This window comes from Schistocerca cancellata, chromosome 5 (assembly GCF_023864275.1).
Source record: "Schistocerca cancellata isolate TAMUIC-IGC-003103 chromosome 5, iqSchCanc2.1, whole genome shotgun sequence".
NCBI lineage: Eukaryota > Metazoa > Arthropoda > Insecta > Orthoptera > Acrididae > Schistocerca > Schistocerca cancellata.
This window is the reverse complement of record NC_064630.1, coordinates 65,117,111-65,137,125: the sequence shown is the minus strand read 5'-3', so window position 1 is coordinate 65,137,125 and position 20,015 is coordinate 65,117,111. Positions and strand designations below refer to the sequence as shown.

Here is a 20,015-nt window from a genome sequence, read left to right as displayed (position 1 = left end):
GGAGGTGTAATGGGTGGTAGTATTGTCAGCGAATGTGGCAATGTTGTAGCTGTAACGTATGACATTGTTTGACATTCTGGGTGCAACTGCTCATACTACTTCTTGATCTCTTGGTAACTGAGTCTGTTCAGTATTTTCTCTCTGGAGAACATTGCAACCTGCAAGCAGGGAGAATAGTGCTTTTCTCAGTTGACACAGATGGGGGAGGTACACAGGGAGTGTTTGCATGTAGCGCTCATCCATAATCTCTACATATGCAGCAGCATTACAATGCAGAGACATGTTCCCAGATTTCAAGCATATGAAGCATCACATAGGGAGGGGACATAGGTTTCACACTGCATTGGTATACCGTCACCTTGACCTTTTTAGGCAATGAAAGATGAAGGCACTGGTTGGAAACCTACTATTGTTTGGTCCCATATGTACACGATGCATGAAGTGAACACCCCATCGCCCCAAGTTGGTGCAAAGCTGATTATAAGATCAGATCTCTGTGGAAAATGGTGCCCTGAACTAAATTTAGACTGTTATGGGGTGTGATAGTCACTGGTATGCCACCCAGCTTGTTACAAGCAAGCAGTGCCTGTGACTGGGCATGGGATGCCATTTTGATTAAAATTGACCCACTTTTCATTTTAGAGATGGCTGCCACTTACTCAATTTTGTCTTGTAAGTTCTCCACAAAGGACAAGGTCTTGTGTGCCCAAGAAGGAATTGCCATTAGTCCCTGCACAAACCAAGTATTGCAGGAAATACTGCTCCGCTTGCCCCCTTAGCCCTACATTCCTCCCATGCCATAGCCAGTGAAGAGAACTTTGTAGGGTTGTGTATCTCTGCATTGAAAGAGGATTGTCCTTTCATAGAGACTGCTGGGTTTGTATGGCCACCAGCTGCAGCTCATCCGCCATGATGCCATCCACTCTGAACGTGGGCTCCCTATGGACACCACCCAGACTCAGCAAGGCTACCTGACCATTAATCCATTACTCAGAGTCGTCATGCCCCATTCCTTGGCATACGTGGTGAATTTTCAGCTGAGGCACCAAAAGTGCGATCGCCATGTGGTCAGGAGGCTACCATTGTGCAGGTATTTTATGATCCCCCTCTCACCCAATGGGATGGCTCCCATGCTGGGTTTTGGGTGTATTACATATTAAAGAGAAGGGTGCACAGATGGAAAGGCACAAAAGTGGAGCACATACAGCACTTCTGTCAAATTTTGAAAATTGGTAGCAAGTCAAACCAAACAATGGGAACCCTGTGTTTCTTTAATGAAAAAGTTTTAGAATAAACCAGAAGTGGAAACCTGAGGCCCAGTCATAAGACAGGTCCAAGCAGGGTCGGCACCAAAAAAAAAAACCATCCAATGGATAGGCAGAGGAGGAAAGTGGAAGTATAAGCATCCAGCACAAACTAAAGTAATGCTGCAAAGACTGGGGCCCCATGGTAGCCAACCAGATACTCACAAAGAGTTATGAGCACCCTGGAGGAAATGTGCAGTTAAAATCCAAGTCATTTGCTATGGCTTGTGGTATAAAAACTGGTTTTTGTTTTTTTTATGCAAAAATACAGTAATTTTGAAGCTTTATATCACTGTACAGTCTGTCATCAAAAATTTAAAAAAAATGGCCACCCACAAAATTGATACTTTTTGCAACAACAAAACATTGTTTTTCGCCGTTTTCTCAGGACCCACCCGTGAACAAATGATCTTTTATAACTCACGTAAAGTCCACCCTAGGCCACACCAAGTGCAAAAGAATTAAAAATTTGCTCTATTTGCCTGGGCTGGAGGAAGTGCGCAGTGTCTAAATTTTGAGTCTGTACTGCAGGAAGCTACAGTATGCCCATTCCTCTAATGGGTAAATGAATGGTCGCTAGACCAAGGCATTCTGAAACACCTGACTCCTTATCTCTGATCAATAGAATCAGAGACATGATTTCCTGAAAAATTCCATTTTCACACACGACTTTTTGTAACATACAGGTACTATGCACAGACTGATATACCAGGAGGTTATAATTAAAGTGCAGTTACTCACAGAATCCAGTGTCATCTGTAATCATCATATGACAGCAAAACTTAATACATATTCTAATGTCCTAATGCGGAACCAATTTACATTGGGAAAAACTGGTTCCAGTTTTGGCCACCAGGTGTAACTGGCACTATGAATACAAAGAAGATATTTAGAAAAGTTTCCTTATGTAATGGATTAGGAAATGTATGTGAACAGGAAAGGTGGAACAAGTGAGGAAGGCACAATGTTGATTTTATTATTTAATTGTTGCCTACACAATTTGTTCAATATGAGCACCAGAGATGTTAATGAGATACTGCATCCATAAAACGATGTGATCAACAGTTGCTGGCAGCAGTTCAATTCAATCTTATGATTGATCCTGCAGCTTGTTTAATTGTTTGAATTCTATTCAGTATGATTAACCAGAAGCTACGTGATAAAGACAGCATTCGGGAAATAATTGTTTGAGATGATAATGGTTCCAGTAATGGAAAATATTTGTCATATTCACAAGATATGCATTCAAATCTTTTTTGAGAGTGGAATCTCTCTCTGTTGAAAAACTTATATGTGGCCTGTTAAAACAGAAAATGTCACATCATTGACCAACAAGTGGCAGTAAAATTAAAATCATCAACTTTTTTCATGTGAATGACCATTAATTGGAACGTGAAACAGTATGCAAATACTGCTTCTTGGAAAAGTTCAAAATCTCTGATGGTAGAATGACCTGAAACATAAAAAAGGTGAAACTTAGTTATCATCATCTGATCACATGGCATCATTGCTATCTTATCTATCTCATTATATAAGATCCTACAAACCAAGCCAAACACATTTATCAGAAAATGTGAATATTTGACTGATCTATAATTTGTACAAAGAACATGTTGAAAGTCAAGGAAAAGAGCCAGTTGCAGAAAACATCTAACACAGACCTTTTAACGAAGAGTTCAACTTGCATTACAACACTCCTCACAAGGACGCTTTTCAGCAATGTGACACTTTTGCTAATACCACTCAAGCATCTAACAAATGAACAAGAAAACTCGCCATTTCAAAATGACCACTAAATACATCTACATAAGGCTGAAAAATCACACACATTGAAACAAGAGAACCACATGTGAAACATGTTATAACGTGCAGTCATACCTGTGTGCAGGACAGAACAGAACAGAAACTGTAAACTGAAATATTAGACCAAAAGTTCGTAAGAAGTGTCCATTCCTGTCTCCCAAATGATGGCAATTTTGCCTCAATCAAAAAACTGCAACAAGGCAAAAGATATTTTGTCATAATGAACGGTGCAATATTATAACCAACTGAAGGAAAAAACCTTCTCATGAAATTTTAAAGACAAACAATGAAAAGACAAAATTAAAAATTCCTGTCTCGTAGCTGATGAAGCAGATTCAGTACCAGATTATCAATCCATTCACACTATTTTTCAAGGAAACACTTGCAAGCAACATTGAATTTTTAATGTTGCACTTCAAGCCAGGCTCTAACAAAGGACAATCAGTTTCTTTGACCAACATACCTCATAAAAAAGCAGAATGTTGAATCTAAACACCTTCCAGCCATCTAAATTTCAATTGTTATTTTATTAATAAATCAGTTTCGGTGATAATTACATCATCTTCAGGCCCCCTGACTGACATGTAAGAAGATTCCCACTGTAAGACAACGGTTTGCGAAACAGTTGGTAAGCAACGATCAAAGAGATTGCTATGTCAAAAATCTCCAGATACCGGTGGCCCCTATTTTGACTGGACCAGAGGTGGGAATATTCCTAAATATTGATCAGGGCGCCTGAAGATGGGTAGTATATCACCAACACTGGTTGCTAAATAAAATAATTGAAATTCATATGGCTGTAAGGTGTTTTGATTCAATGTCCTGTACTGAACAGCCAAGGTCCTGCAACCATCTGTATGAAGATCGACATACAGGTACTTCATAAAAAGCTAAACACAGGACCATGGGTTGTTACAAAAAACGACAACACTAAGGAACTTTTATCCTTCATCCCACCTGTTCATTACCATTACTTTCAAAGTCGTCTTTCTTCTCACAATGCTGAAGACATTATGCTAGTGAACTGAAATGATATGAGGACAAATCAAATATAAACAGGATTTTTGTTCCTGAGCATCTACCATTAGTAACACTGGGCCCACACGTGTGTGTGTGTGTGTGTGTGTGTGTGTGTGTGTGTGTGTGTGTGTTTGTAAACTGGCCATTCCACATGCACTAATAGTTCATCAGTAATGCACTTGAAGTCAGTGCAACAGGTACACCCCCTTCGTTGCACAATGAATAATTATAGAATTTCTTGCTCATGAAGGAGTTCAAGCAGTGAATATTTTTTGGAGATTGACTGCACAGTTGGGGGACCACACGTTATCGAGGGCTCTTGTCTGCCTGGCGCCTGGCATAGTGCGTTCAAAGGAGGATTAGAATGAGCGGAAAATCAAGAACATACCGCCATCCTTGGACTGGCATTATGGAAGAAAACATTTGCACAGTTTGAAACATTCTTGAAGAAGATAGGCAACTAGGTGTACTCGAAATAGCAGAACAGCTCAGGATAAATTATGCGAGGTGTCAAGTGATCACAAATGACAAAGTTACACACACACACACACACACACACACACACACACACACACAGAGAGAGAGAGAGAGAGAGAGAGAGAGAGAGAGAGAGAGAGAGAGAGAGAGAGAGCTAAGCTAAGACTTGACTGTCAGTTTGCTAGGTCCTTTCAACTGTTTTCTTTTACCAACACAGCATTTTGCTCATTGATTCTCCGCACGAGTGAGATACAATCAATGCTGCTTACTACTGCGAGCTGTTTAACCATGCGAGAGCTGCACATCGCCGCAAAAACAAGACGACCAATTCGAGAGGGCATTCTCCTCCATGGTAATGCCAGCCCCATACTCCAGTTTTAACCATCTCAAAACTCAAGAAATGAGCTTGACTCAATTTTATCTTCTTCCCTCAGCCCAGACATATCACTGTGATTTTCATTTGTTTCATCTGCTCAAAGCAGCTCTATGTGGGCTGTGATTTTAAGATAATGATGGTGTGGAGGAATGTCCTGATGCAATCACATTCATTCTACAATGTTGGAATAAAAAACCTTCCTTCTCACAGGGAAGAACATATTCGTAAAAAGAGAAAATTACATTTCCAATTTATTTTTTCAATAAATATTTTATAATATCTTCATTATATTTAATTTAGACTCTTAATATTGCCAACGAGTAACAATGTTTATGTACAATTCTGTAAATAGTATTGTTGATTGCCATGTTTATTTTTGAAGTAAATAAAATCATTTGCCTGTTTATATCACATGTGGAGTACTTCATTTGGGCAAACTATTCTGAGAACATAAATCATGAAAAAGTAGTACATAAAGTACTTTTAAATTCTGCGCAGCTACTTGCATACATAATTAAATATTTTGAAATATTTTAATGAGAATTATCTTATTTGGATTCTAACGGGCTCATTTATTGCACTCGGTCCATTCCCTACAATTCCAAGTCTGTTGTTATCCTCAGACTTAAGAGTGCTGAGAAGTTGTGATGTCCAAAACATGCTTACATTCTTCAGTCTTCGGAGGCATGCATTAAAAGAAGTTTCTGTTTTCCATCCATACTTACCTCAGGTTTAAAGAGCTGTCGTCAATGGGTGTGAGGAGGAAAAGGATGGGGTCAACAGGTTGGCTTCCTTTACAACTATTTCCAAACAATGCCCAGGCGCTCGCGCATGCATGACTGATACCCAGGTACGTTGGAATATGCCTACTTATCATAACTGTGCCCAATAACAAGATGCCTACATTGATCCTCAGAAAGTTTACTCGAAGTTGGGTAGCCAACCATCAGTATTTGAACACTGTGCCAGCATTCAGAATGTCATTAGTGGCTCACAATACAATGTGATGTGATGTTGCATGGCACTGAATATAATGTGTCTTGCAGTTTAGGGGCTGGAGTGAGATAATTTAAAATGCAGTAAATCTTGCTATTTTTCAGGCTACAAGAGCAAAAAATCCACAATCATTAAGACAGAAAGTGGCACTTACAGTGTGGAAGTCAGGTGAATCTCTGAAAATGCCACTTGTACCAACAGAGTGTGAATGCTATTAGTATGTTCTAATGAAATGGTCCTATGAATTGGTAAGCATTTCCCCCCTCTCTCAACAGCTGGGACTTTTGGAAACAATTAACAGTTTTAGTTTTTTTTATTGATCAATTCATGTGCAACGGATTTGCATGTTCCCTTCTGACAATTTCAGCTAGAAAAATATTTAGTGTAACATTGTTTACTATTGCAGTGATGAGCCTTGCCCATTGCTGACTACTTGTGTGTAATCTTTCTGCAACTAAAGAAACTCAGCTGCAGTTTATCACTATAGGAATGGGCGAAATTTAAAATTGACTCTGTCTTTGGACATAAAAATTTGATCATTTTCATCAACTTTTGTAACTGCATTAACCAGGGAGACTCTACTGGAGTCTAAATTAATGATGTTACCAGACTTTGAAAAAGCCATGTGCCTGCCACATCTGGAAAATACAAAGTCTGGAGCTCTCAAGTTAAATGTTTTCAAGTACTACAATGGCACCAGTGATGTGAGGTATATGTGCTCTGCATGTTGCAGTTTTATACAGAAATAGTTGAGTCACTTCTAAATTACACGCCTGTTTTACAGATTAGCATTTTCAGATGGCTATCCTATGCAAAACACTGGCCACAGTGAAGTAGTAAGCTCTGTAGTAGGAGTTCCGTGAATAGATCTCTAAGAGTACGGTACCATTAACACTTGTTTCCAGGAGGCAACATGAGGTTCATCAGCCCCTTTAGAAAGTATAGCTGACACCTGTCAGCACTGTAAATTCCTGTTGTTGAAACTGCTGAAAATATCTACATCTACATCTACATTTATACTCCGCAAGCCACCCAACGGTGTGTGGCGGAGGGCACTTTACGTGCCACTGTCATTATCTCCCTTTCCTGTTCCAGTCGCGTATGGTTCGCGGGAAGAACGACTGTCTGAAAGCCTCTGTGCGCGCTCTAATCTCTCTAATTTTACATTCGTGATCTCCTCGGGAGGTATAAGTAGGGGGAAGCAATATATTCGATACCTCATCCAGAAACGCACCCTCTCGAAACCTGGCGAGCAAGCTACACCGCGATGCAGAGCGCCTCTCTTGCAGAGTCTGCCACTTGAGTTTGTTAAACATCTCCGTAACGCTATCACGGTTACCAAATAACCCTGTGACGAAACGCGCCGCTCTTCTTTGGATCTTCTCTATCTCCTCCGTCAACCCGATCTGGTACGGATCCCACACTGATGAGCAATACTCAAGTATAGGTCAAACGAGTGTTTTGTAAGCCACCTCCTTTGTTGATGGACTACATTTTCTAAGGACTCTCCCAATGAATCTCAACCTGGTACCCGCCTTACCAACAATTAATTTTATATGATCATTCCACTTCAAATCGTTCCGCACGCATACTCCCAGATATTTTACAGAAGTAACTGCTACCAGTGTTTGTTCCGCTATCATATAATCATACAATAAAGGATCCTTCTTTCTATGTATTCGCAATACATTACATTTGTCTATGTTAAGGGTCAGTTGCCACTCCCTGCACCAAGTGCCTATCCGCTGCAGATCTGTTCACAAGTCGCCATTTACAAATTGAGTTGAAGAATAATCTACATATGATCAGTTTAAATGTTGTATCCCATATTTACTAACACGAATTCTTTACAGACGGATGGAAAAACTGGTAGAAGCCGACCTCAGGGAAGATCAGTTTGGATTCCATAGAAATGTTGGAACACGTGAGGTAATACTGACCCTACGACTTATTTTAGAAGCTAGATTAAGGAAAGGCAAACCTACATTTCTAGCATTTGTAGACTTAGAGAAAGCTTTTGACAATGTTGACTGGAATAGTCTCTTTCAAATTCTAAAGGTGGCAGGGGTAAAATACAGGGAGCGAAAGGCTATTTATAATTTGTACAGAAACCAGATGGCAGTTATAAGAGTTGAGGGACACGAAAAGGGAAGCAGTGATTGGGAAGGGAGTGAGACAGGGTTGTAGCCTATCCCCAATGTTATTCAATCTGTATATTGAGCAAGCAGTGAAGGAAACAAAAGAAAAGTTTGGAGTAGGCATTAAAATCCATGGAGAAGAAATAAAAACTTTAAGGTTTGCCGATGACATTGTAATTCTGTCAGAGACAGCAAAGGACTTGGAAGAGCAGTTGAACGGAATGGACAGTGTCTTGAAGGGAGGATATAAGATGAACATCATCAAAAGCAAAACGAGGATAATGAAATGTAGTCGAATTAAGTCGGGTGATGATGAGGGAATTAGATTAGGAAATGAGACACAAAGTAGTAAAGGAGTTTTGCTATGTGGGGACCAAAATAACTGATGATGGTCGAGGTAGAGAGGATATAAAATGTAGACTGGCAATGGCAAGGAAAGCGTTTCTGAAGAAGAAAAATTTGTTAACATCGAGTATAGATTTAAATGTCAGGAAGTGGTTTCTGAAAGTATTTGTATGGAGTGTAGCCATGTATGGAAGTGAAATGTGGACGATAAGTAGTTTGGACGAGAAGACAATAGAAGCTTTCGAAATGTGGTGCTATGGACGAATGCTGAAGATTAGATGGGTAGATCACATAACTAATGAGAAGGTATTGAATAGAATTGGGGAGAAGAGGAGTTTGTGGCACATCTAAGGTGAATTTATTTTATGTGGCTTTGTATGTGATAGTGAGGCCCCTGAGTCTGATGAACGAGTGAAGGGATGGGTCTCATCTGGCTCCAATTTCCATAGTCCCTTACTAACTATAACACAAATGTAAGCTAGGACAGTTTTCATTCTCACTAGCAAGGAAGGGAAGTCTTGTCCTGATGTCTACCAAAGTATGTGAGAAGGCAAGGAAATTAACAACAGATACACATTATGATGAGAAATGTAAATATTTTATCGAGGCAAAATGTGCCTTTTGACTGAATGCAATATCCTCATTTGACTGGACACTTAGAAGGTTAATAAGCAGAACACTACAACATTGTATGACCCAATGTCCCAGAACTCACTGGAAAGTCTCTCTGCACATAATGCAATCTAAGACCTGCCCATAAAGTAAAAAAGTACAGTTCAATAATCAGTATTACTGTGTTTATCTTCCAATAGTATGACAGATTGTCGTATCTACAGTGCCAGTAAATATAAAAATTTATCTATAGTATCAGTAAATATAAATGTTTAAGTTGAGGATACAACTGTCACATTTATTCATTGGAAACTGGCATTTTTGAATATACAAATGAGTGGTGTGACTCTCATATATGACTTTGCTGTCCTTCATTACAATACAATTTTGATGTTCCCTCAGACTATCTATTTTATCCCACTAGCTAGTAGCAGCAGCAGCAGCAGCAGTACACATCTAGTGTTGATTAAAACAGAGTAAACAAGCTTTTAGAGTAAATTTCACTTGTTTAATACGGTAACATGTCATTAATCATTGGAAGACCTTAATCAGGTGATAGTTTCCCTTCATACAAAAACCTGTTATTACAATTATAATAAATCGAAGCAACACAGGCTAAATGAAACAACATTGACCAGCACATTGGCTCTGAGCACTACGGGACTCAACTGCTGTGGTCATAAGTCCCCTAGAACTTAGAACTACTTAAACCTAACTAACCTAAGGACATCACACACATCCATGCCCAAGGCAGGATTCGAACCTGCGACCGTAGCGGTCGTGCGGTTCCAGACTGTAGCGCCTTTAACCGCTCGGCCACTCTGGCCGGCGACCAGCACATTATTCTTCTCTTGCAGACCTGCTTCTTAAAGAAGAAACTATGATGACATTAATTAATTACGAGTTGAAATTGAAATGAATCCATCAACTGCATAAACTACTGATGAAGTAAGAAGTATACTACATTTTTTTTGAAGATCTGAGTAAAAGTAACAATAAAATAAGCAAAGATACAGCTATGGACTGTCTTTTAATTTAAAGGGAAGTTTGAAACCACCCAAAATTTTTCCTTCTGTGAGTTAATTTTAGAACCATATTCTGAAATCTAAATATGTCCTGAACTTCAGAAAAAATATGGCTATACTAACTGCAAGCTTACATTTATTAATATCAATTTTGAAGGCAAAGAAAAGATACGTTAATAATGTTTAAGCTAGTTAAAATGTAAGATAAATAATTTTATCACTTCAGCTTGTTATGTTCCACATGAAAGGTCATTTGACATTGTGTATTGCCACAAGAATGAGATTCCCATGTTTAGACTGGTGTAAGGTGTCACATGTCAGGTATGGAAACTGAAGCAAATTTGTAACTAGACACACATGCTGAGGCTGTGTCATTTTTTGAAGAAGACCTTCAATAATGCGTACAACAGGTTTTCTTTTGTACCCATGATTGCCTAGTACAAGTCTTAATGAAGACAGCACCTTTTAAGCTTCTGGAGGTTTCAAGTATGGACACATTGGTGACTACATGGTTCTTGTATGTAATCTTCCTTTTCCCTGATCAATGCTCCAAGTCTGAGCGACAATGTTTATGAAAACTATAATGGGAGATGATCCTTAATTGATACGAAAGTGTGCGCGCTACCAATGTTTGGAAGGTAGCATACAATGTTGAAGGAATGGGGAGAAAAGGGGTGACTAACATCCAAGTATCAAATTGGGTATGGCTGCAGCATGTTTTAAATTGCAATTTGGATCTGGAATTGACATTCAGCTGCACAGTCTAGACTAGATGAAATTACCTGAAATAGCACATAATATGAAACCTCAAAGCTTTGTTGCGGAATTATACATTAGACGCCTTACCAGAACAATTCATTTATGTAGCTCTGTTTTACCACTCATCATGTCACATGGCGATACTTACGTTATTTATGGCTAGGGTCTGGATTTTAATGACTTAAACGAATAGCAAAATATGCAAGCACTTTTCATCTAAATGTCATATTTCATTTTTCAAGGTTTATTCAAGTTCATTTAAAACATTCTTGTGATTTTTTGTGTACATTGTAACACAAAATCCACTTCTGAACAAATTGTGAGTCTAGTACTTACTTTTTGCCGTGTTTGAAATTAATAGCACTAAGTTTTGAAATGTCTACAGATGCGTGGAAGAAAAAAAAAATAATAATAATAAATAAATAAATAAATAAAATAACACATTAAAAATACAATGTTTTACTACTGCACACCACTTGTTTAAACTATTCCAAATTAGATAACATGTCTACAGCTATCACTGAGGATAGTTTTGGGCCTGGAAAATCTCCTCTCCACATCACAGAAGCATTTCTGAAGGCGGCAAGATCACCGCAGTCTAGCTTTGGTTCACTGTCTTTAAATGATGTTGCATTCCCACAAAGACCGTCACTAATTTAGCACACCATTTAATATTCAGCATCTGCTGGAGAACACATACCAGTTTGTTTTTCATTATGTAACTACGTGATCATGAGCTCTAGCCAACTACTCTGCACGTTACACAATATCCAGGGTATCACTCAGTTGAGTACCAACAATTTCCAGTGGCGTGATGGCTTTTGATACACTGAAAAGTTGGTGTTGATGAATACCCAGTTTCCAGACAAGGAATCTGTAAAGGCCTCCTCCAAAGTTCTGATAGCACTTAATTCATCGCTGTCCAGTTCACGAAAGGGTGCCTTTATTTTGGTGTAGTTGATGCAGAAATATTCAGTGGCATTACACCAAGAATCCCTTATGTAACAACAGGCTTTGGGACTGGGGAAGGGGGAGGGGGGGGGGGGGGCAGTGAAGGTGCATGTTCATTGAATTTCTGCATGCATAGCACAACTTTCACATAGATTTTCTTCACACAGGTAATTTGATTACACCTTTTCGGCAACTCTGTGTAATGTACACCATACTTAGAGAAAAAATCTAAATCCCCTTGACAGCCATTCACCGTAGCTTCACAGAGTTGTCAAACAAAATGAAAATTGTCTAGCTGTTTACTCTCTACAGAGCTTCACACATTATGAGGAACTTTCCTGTGGGCCTATCCATTTTCAAACACCAACAACAACGTTTGCAACATAACTCTCACCCACACTGGTGGTTTTATTTATGGACACCCATACCCTTTGGTCTACAACACTAATTCATATTTTGTTGAGCAACTTCTTGTTAACACACACAAGTAGTTCTTTCTTAGTGTAGATTGATCTCTAACTGGATGTGTTGTGTACTTCTCTATGAACTGACGTAAGCACGTCCAGGACAATGTTGCAAGACATCAGCAACTCACATAAGACCTCGAAGAATGAATGCACAATTGAGGTTGGGTTGGGTTTTTTTGGGGGGAGGAGACCAGACAGCAAGGTCATTGGTCTCATCGGATTAGGGAAGGACGTGGAAGGAAGTCGGCCGCGCCTTTTCATAGGAAATCGGCCACGCCTTTTCATAGGAAATCGGCCGTGCCTTTTCATAGGAACCATCCCGTCATCTGCCTGAAGCGATTTAGGGAAATCAAGGAAAACCTAAATCAGGATGGCCGGACGCGGGATTGAACTGGCAGGGGAAGGGAGGGGACAAAACGCGGCGAGGGGGGGGGGGGGAGGGCAAAACGCGGCGAGGGGGGGGGGGCGTTGCAAAAGCGGCGAGGGGAGGGGGTTGCAAAAGCGGTGAGGGAGAAGGGGCTACTCCTACAAGTTTGAAAAGGGAAGTTCATTCTGAAAGGTAGCAAAGCTCTGCAACTTTTGTTTGTGTACCTATCGATGGCAAGTCATCCCATTTATTCCTTAATAATACCTTTTTATAGGTGTGTTCTCCTGCTGCTTGCTGAGTACTAGGGGTGTTAAAAAGTCCATGCAAAGTCTGAGAGATGGCACCAATGGCAGGTATCGAGGTAATGTTAAGTTAGTGGCATCTTTGGAAAGAACACACACCAAGTTTCAGCCATATTGGTCTATTTCTGTGTGTTTGGCATTCGTGTGAATCAAGGAAGTTGAGTGATTGTCCAAAAATGGATGAAAAAGAATTTCGTGTGGTGATTACACATTACTTTTTGAAAGGCAAAACGCCTCAATAGACTAAAGAGAAGCTTGATAAACATTACAGTGACTCTGCACCTTCGATTAGGACAGTTTATAAGTGGTTTCAAAATTTTAGGAGTGGCCATATGGGCACAAGTGATGCTGAACATCCTGGATGCCCTGTGGAGGTTACGACTCCAGAAATAATTGATAAAATCCACAATATGGTGATGAGTGACAGAAGAGTTAAGATGTGTGAGATTGCTAGTACTGTGGGCATCTCGAATGAACATGTACATAATATTTTGCATAAACATTTGGACATGAGAAAGCTATCCGCATGATGGTTCTGTGATTGCTCACGCTTGACCAAAAACTGAATTGTGTGAAGTGTTGCAAGGACTATCTGGAAAAGGGTAAAACTATTACAGGCGCATATTATTCATTGTTATTGGACCGTTTGAAAATTAAGCTGCATGGAAAACGCCGGAAACTGGACCGCACAAAAGTCCTTTTCCATCACAACAATGCACCAGCACACACCTCAGCAATTGTGGTCACAAAATTATTGGAAATAGGATTCCAACTCGTGTCACCCCCCCCCCCCCCCCCCCCCTATTCTCCAGACTTGGCTCCCTCTGACTACAATTGGTTCCCAAATTTGAAGAAATGGGTGGTGGAAAAAAATCTTTTTTCAAACAAAGTGGTGATTGCAGCAACTAATAGCTATTTTGCAGACTTGGAAAATTCCTATTATTCGGAAGGGATCATCAAATTAGAACAGCATTGGACGAAGTGATATGTCTAAAGTCTAAAAGGGGACTAAGTCAAAAAATAAAAAAGGCTTACCCCAAAGACTTAAGTAGTTTTTATTTTTGCACGGACTTTTCAAATGCTCCTCATGAATCTGTTATCTATCCAACTACTTATAGTTGCTACTCACTATATAGCAGAGATGCCGAGTCAATGATAAGCACAAAAAGAAGATGTCAAAAACAGCTTTCGGCCAAACAGGCCTTCATCAGTATTCTCTCGGGGGCAGGGGGGTGTGGGGCAATAGGGCGGCCTGGGCAGTTGGGTTTCTGGACTTCAGGAAGCACTTAGAATGCAGGAGTGTAGAGAGTGGTAGGGCCGAGGAGAGAGATGGACTCCAGGGAGAGGTTCTGGGATGGGACTAAGGATTTGAGGAGAGACTTGAGATGCTGCTGGATTTCTGGAATGAGGTGTCTGTGTCAGGGTTAACTGGTGGATGAATCTGACAGCTGGCAGATGCCTTCTACCAGGTAATCCTTGCAGTTTAAAACAACAGTGATTGAGTCTTTGTAGCAGGTGGGATTATAACGTAGGGATCCATTTTTAGGTGGTGGATTGCAGCTCTTTCTGTGGATGTAAGGTTAGCTTGCATGTTGAGGGATTTGTGGAATGATGGTGATGCAAGATTCGAGGCTGAGAGATTGTGGAAAGTTAACAGGGGGTGATTTGAGGACAGTGGGGTGGATCATGGTTGGACGGAGGAATGAACTGAGTCAGGCAGGATTAACATTGGTCTTTGGTTGAGTCTGATTGGTAGGGTTGGTGGCAAAAAAGTGCTTCCACTGTAGGGACTGGAAGGAGGAGAGAAGGTCTTTAACAAGTCCTGCATGGCAAATTTTGAGTGGGGCAACAGCTGAGGCATTTGGAAAGGAGTGATACTTCTGTGGGGATAAGGCTTGTGTGTGAGTCTGTTTAGACTCTGGATTCTGTATGGTGGTGGGAGTGGGTTTTTTTTTCTTTCTTTCTTTCTTTTAATGGGTGTGAGGGGGTGGGTACACTGTCGTTATTCCATCCCAGGTTTTCCAATGTTCAATTACTTATAGGGTTGGTCTGATGTCATTTTCAACACTTATCTTCACATAGCTGCTGTGTTTGGCTTTATTACAATGTTGTTGCGTGTTAAAGCTCTTTTCTGCACCAACTTAAAGTTCACGTGGTTTATAAAATAATATTTCTCCATCAGTGCTTAAGATTATCTCCCCAAAATCACGAACAAAAGAACACTGTTAGATAACTTTACTTTCAGTGTGTGGAAGCAGACTGAATACTGTGACCACATGTGCAATGTTTATTACATTGGAAGCAGCCTTTGTTGGCTTTGTGAGCCTTTTATTGACCCTGCGCAACCATGTAAGTCAGTGAACCGACTCTTGTGTAAATCTGGTTGTCTTCTATATTCCAGATAAAAAGAGCTTCACAATAATAGTTATATTAGTGACAATATCAGTGATGTTATATTCACAGTAAAAATACATTTGTCTACTCTGCAATAACTGGATTAGTGCATAAATTATTGTAAAATTCGCCCTAAAGTTCAAGAAAAAGTGGCTTGTCATTAAAATCTGGGTCCTGCTTACAGAATTTCAATCTTTATGTTGCTTCCTATTTGAAGTTCAGACACAGTCATGTTGCTTCAACACTGATCAACAAGTGTTATTAATGATTTCTGTATTCAGAGCTGTAGAAACAAACAGGACAAAATTCCATTGCCCTACAAATCTTTTTCCACACAAACTTATTCCAGTGCCATACATGTTTCACAAGAAGAAGGAAATAGAACTAATATGCATAGATAAAATCGAACGCATACATCCAAACTCTCCTCATTGATCTCAGACAAAAACAATACAACACTGTGAGCAACTATAATGATTTATTGAGATAAAAGACATTTTATGTTACAAACTTCTCCTGTCGCTCTGATACAGAGCATTTTTCATTTGGTTAAACCAATGCATTTACGAACATGACATAATCTAACCCTCAAATTTTACAACTTAATATGAAGTAACATTAGCTGATGCAAGTACAAATCATTTGGTCTCCCTTCAAATTGCATATTTAGCACAAAATATTTTGTAATTTTCTTTTCAATGCTTATAAATCTGTGTCATGGTATCAACAACGTTATATCCACTGCATCTAGTTTGTAACCTACCTTATAAACTGGCATTGCAACAAATTAGGTTATGTTATAAGCCACCACACGGTGAAGACTACAGCAAAGCACCAAGTCACACAGGTGCATTATGTAACACCGGAGAAATAATTTCCCTACTGTATGTCAACAACTTTTTCCTCAAAGTACAAAACAATACTATATTAATGGTAATATTTACAGCAATATACAACCAGCATAGCAGCAGTCAAAACAACATATTAGTAATCATACATTACACACATGGCCTTATCAGCAGCCATAGACAGCTATAATCTGGAACTCTTATGACAAAGGATAAAATGGTGTAATAATTGGGGTACCAGTACCCATAAGAAATTCATCTTTGTTTCACCAAATGAAGTGACACGTATAGTGTGCTCTTCAAACACTTTTGTTTGTTATCCGTCCAAAACTTAGTAACTTGTCAAGAAATTTTTCTTTCAAGAAACTGCATTTTACAGTTAATTGTCTTATGTGCTTGAAATCTTGTGTATGTTAATTACTGATTTATGAACTATCCAGCTGTTTTTCTATGCTGGTTTCATTCACTGACACTCTTGTATTTATTGTATTCCAGGCACAGTGCTTTACCTTCGGTAGTAATCCTCGAAAACAATAATTTAAAATAAGAACAGTAATATACAGTAAAGGGTGTATTGTTTTCCCTTTACATACCTTCTACTGACTTCGGCAAAGTAACTTTCGAGACTACTTCATCCAAACAGTTATAATATTAAAAAAATATTGCCCTTTTATTTATTTGCAAGGTATTTTAACTAACACTTCAACATGTTCTTCAAGAAATCAATTTCAAAATGAACTTTAGTTCAGGGATTTTTTCTTTTAAGCAGCATGAAGTTTGAGAGCTGAAGTCTCAGCATTTTTATAGTATTTGATAAATATTTAAGTATCTGCTGCAAAGCACTGTACCATAGACAACATACATGTGTGAATGGACTACAGTCCACCAATATTAAACAGGCCTTCATGTACACAAACATCCTTCTCCTCCCCTCCCCACCATGCACACATCCACCAACATAAAAACACGTATTTCATATTTTATTGTAGTGACTGATGAATGACCAGTTTCAGCACTTATTTTTAATAATAAATTCAATCTCCAAGGTATACACCTTAAGACTGATGTCACATATTTTACAGAAATAAGCAACTGCTTGCTAAAACACAATCCACTGTTTCACAGCAGTGTGAACAGTTCTCTCAGGTTCATAGCACACAGATACTTGAAGCCACTTTTTAATCTATAAAAACTTACATCTGTTCAAATAAAAAAAAAATTATTTAAAAATTGAAGGCTCGAAGATCATATTCTCACCAAGAGCCTCAGCCTTTAGTAAAATCTCGTCACTGAATAAATTGTCAGACTAGATGTCTGGTAATTTACGATGGTATGAGATGCTAGGTATGGAAACCAGAACAAAATATTTATATCCTGAAGCAGAACAATGTAAATGGTGAAGATTATTAATTTGGACATATACAGAGAGAAGTGAAGGAGGAAAATTTTTAAATAATACTTAACACAAGATCACAAAAAGAGGTGGGGGGGGGGGGTAGATGTAACTATGACGATTAATAGCAACACTTATTGGTATGATTGTTAATGGAGAATTTTGTTTCTCCAGATTCAGTGGATACAAACGGGTGTCTCATCTCCAGCACATTCTTTTTATGCTTTGGAGCTATTGTTGGCAATTTTAATAAATTGAACAACAGAACTTCTAACAGTGTTTTTCAGCTAGTAATGGAGGGTTTGTTGGTTTGAAGAGTTCTATATGGAAGACTTTAGAGTTACTGACAAAAAGAAGAGTAAATGAAACTATTTATTTACATTTTCAAAGCAAAAAAGGAAAATAAAATACCCACAAATTCACCAACCAAATTTCTCTGCAAGACAAATTAGCCCTGATAGCTCATTTTTGCAGACTGTGACAATTTGCCAGGTGCAGGGAATTATGAGCAGAAATTTAAAGAAATTTTTTACTTTGAAAGAAGACAATTTCTCTACAAAACCCCCCCGAGATGGGTCAGAAGTGGGATTCACAACATAAATATGATTAGCTCTCTCGTACAATAGATTCCTATTACAGACAAAGTTCAACTCCGTGCTGACCATTCTCAGCACTGTTCATGGTCCAGTTAATATTACACAAGAGAATTTAATCTACATTACTATAATAGTATACTCAGTGAAGTGCAATAAAAAGACAGAAGCTCCTGCAGTGCACCGAGTAGTGTCAATGGCAATGGAGGGAAGAAAAAACAACCAGTGGAAGGAGTAATAACAAAGATCAGACAGTTTATGAAATTATGATTAGAAAGACAGAAAAATTCAAATTGCTGCAATTTTTTTCAAAATCATGAAGTAATGAGAACAGATTTTTTTGTGGGAGAACTCTGCACTCTTATAGAAACAAGTATCATAACAGATAAACAATATTCTTATTATTGTTGATAAACTTTTGGTAGATGATTAATACAGACAGTAAAACTTTATAAATATTGGTTCCTACAAGAGATCCTTAGCTCTTTCTGAGAAATCCTCTTCTCCCCTCCCCCAAACTACCACTCTCACAATGATCCTGGTGCGACTTAAGAAATTTTTGATTTCAGTAGGTGTGGGAAAGGACTCATTAAATATTACACATATACTTTAGTTCCAGAGCCAATTACAATTACTGCAATATGAGAAAAGAATTTCTGTATTTTCTATAAAAACGCATTCTGTACAAAGAACAAAAAATTACGCATGTATATATATTCTGTGGAAGAATGACAAGGAACAGGGTACACAGAGAGGAGAACAGAAGGAAGAAACTTTGCAATTTACATACATATATATAAGAAAAAATTACAATCAATGGTAAAAAATATGTTGTTCAGTGAATGGACATATCACGTCATGCTCATTTTATGCCAAACAATGAAACAATGTATTGCTTCCGAGTATTATAACTGTTATTTTTCAAACTAACTAGGATAATGAAATGTAACATGGAGCTTTAAAATTTATCATTATTAAGCGTCCTATGTTTAAAGGATGAATGGGTTACATAATACAGATTGTTTGATGATCCTTCAAAATACACAAAAATTAAGGGGTGTACATATGTATAAAATTAAATTAAAAATTTTAGTTCATTCTTGGGCCATACGGAATACCCTTCAAAATGATTTACAAAATTAATTATGTCGAACAGGGCGCTTTATTTTCTGGCTTATGAGTTCTTCGGCTTCTAACTGTGCTCTGAACGCTGCTACTTTTTCTTTGCACTTTATCAGTGCTTCAATTTCCTGCGTTAGGAGCTGATCAAGTTGCTTTGAATAAGCTGAAACAGAAACACATGGTGCAAAAATTGAAGTATTACTGTGCAGAACAGCAGGGATTATTGCTAGAAATGTGTAATGTAAATAATGAGTAAGATTTTATGTGAGTGAAGCTTTCTGATACTTCCAATAACATTAATATGGTTTAGTCATGAAAAATAAAACACACAGAGTCAGTGAAGCAGATGCAGTAAATATTTTTTCAAAATAGTTAAGAGTTTTATTATTTTTCCACCACCATAGAATTTAAAACAACTTAGGGACCATGACATCTTAACTTCCTACCAAAGAGTCGCTCGAGGGACTTCGACGTTTAAGGTTACGAGATATCTGAGAATCAATTCTGAATACCTTTCTATTTTGCCAATCTGTAAGAGAAATATTAGTAACAAAAGTTCAGTTATGAATAAAAATAAATTCTGTGAAAATAAATGAACCTGTGTAGGTATTTTTATCTCATTTGTTTTCATTATTAAGTTCTTAATATGTCAAATAAAAAGTACCTTTACCATCCAAAACTGGCTTCGACTATGAAAATGTACCTACTTTGAATGTTTCATCT

At 38.4% G+C, this 20,015-nt stretch overlaps 1 protein-coding gene across 3 annotated transcripts in view; it reads right to left on the bottom strand.

The window, feature by feature from the left end:
- Nucleotides 1–15,797: 15,797 nt before the first annotated feature.
- LOC126187668 (kinesin-like protein Klp10A) overlaps nucleotides 15,798–20,015 on the bottom strand; it is a 318,100-nt gene continuing 313,882 nt past the window's right edge. For 2 of the 3 annotated variants that reach the window (XM_049928898.1, XM_049928899.1), the window contains one exon: nucleotides 15,798–19,455. In XM_049928898.1, coding sequence (XP_049784855.1) covers nucleotides 19,310–19,455 — 146 coding nt within the window. In that variant the 3' untranslated portion in view covers nucleotides 15,798–19,309. Of the gene's footprint in view, nucleotides 19,456–19,738; nucleotides 19,822–20,015 lie in introns of all 3 variants that reach the window. The other variant, XM_049928900.1, reaches the window with a different exon arrangement.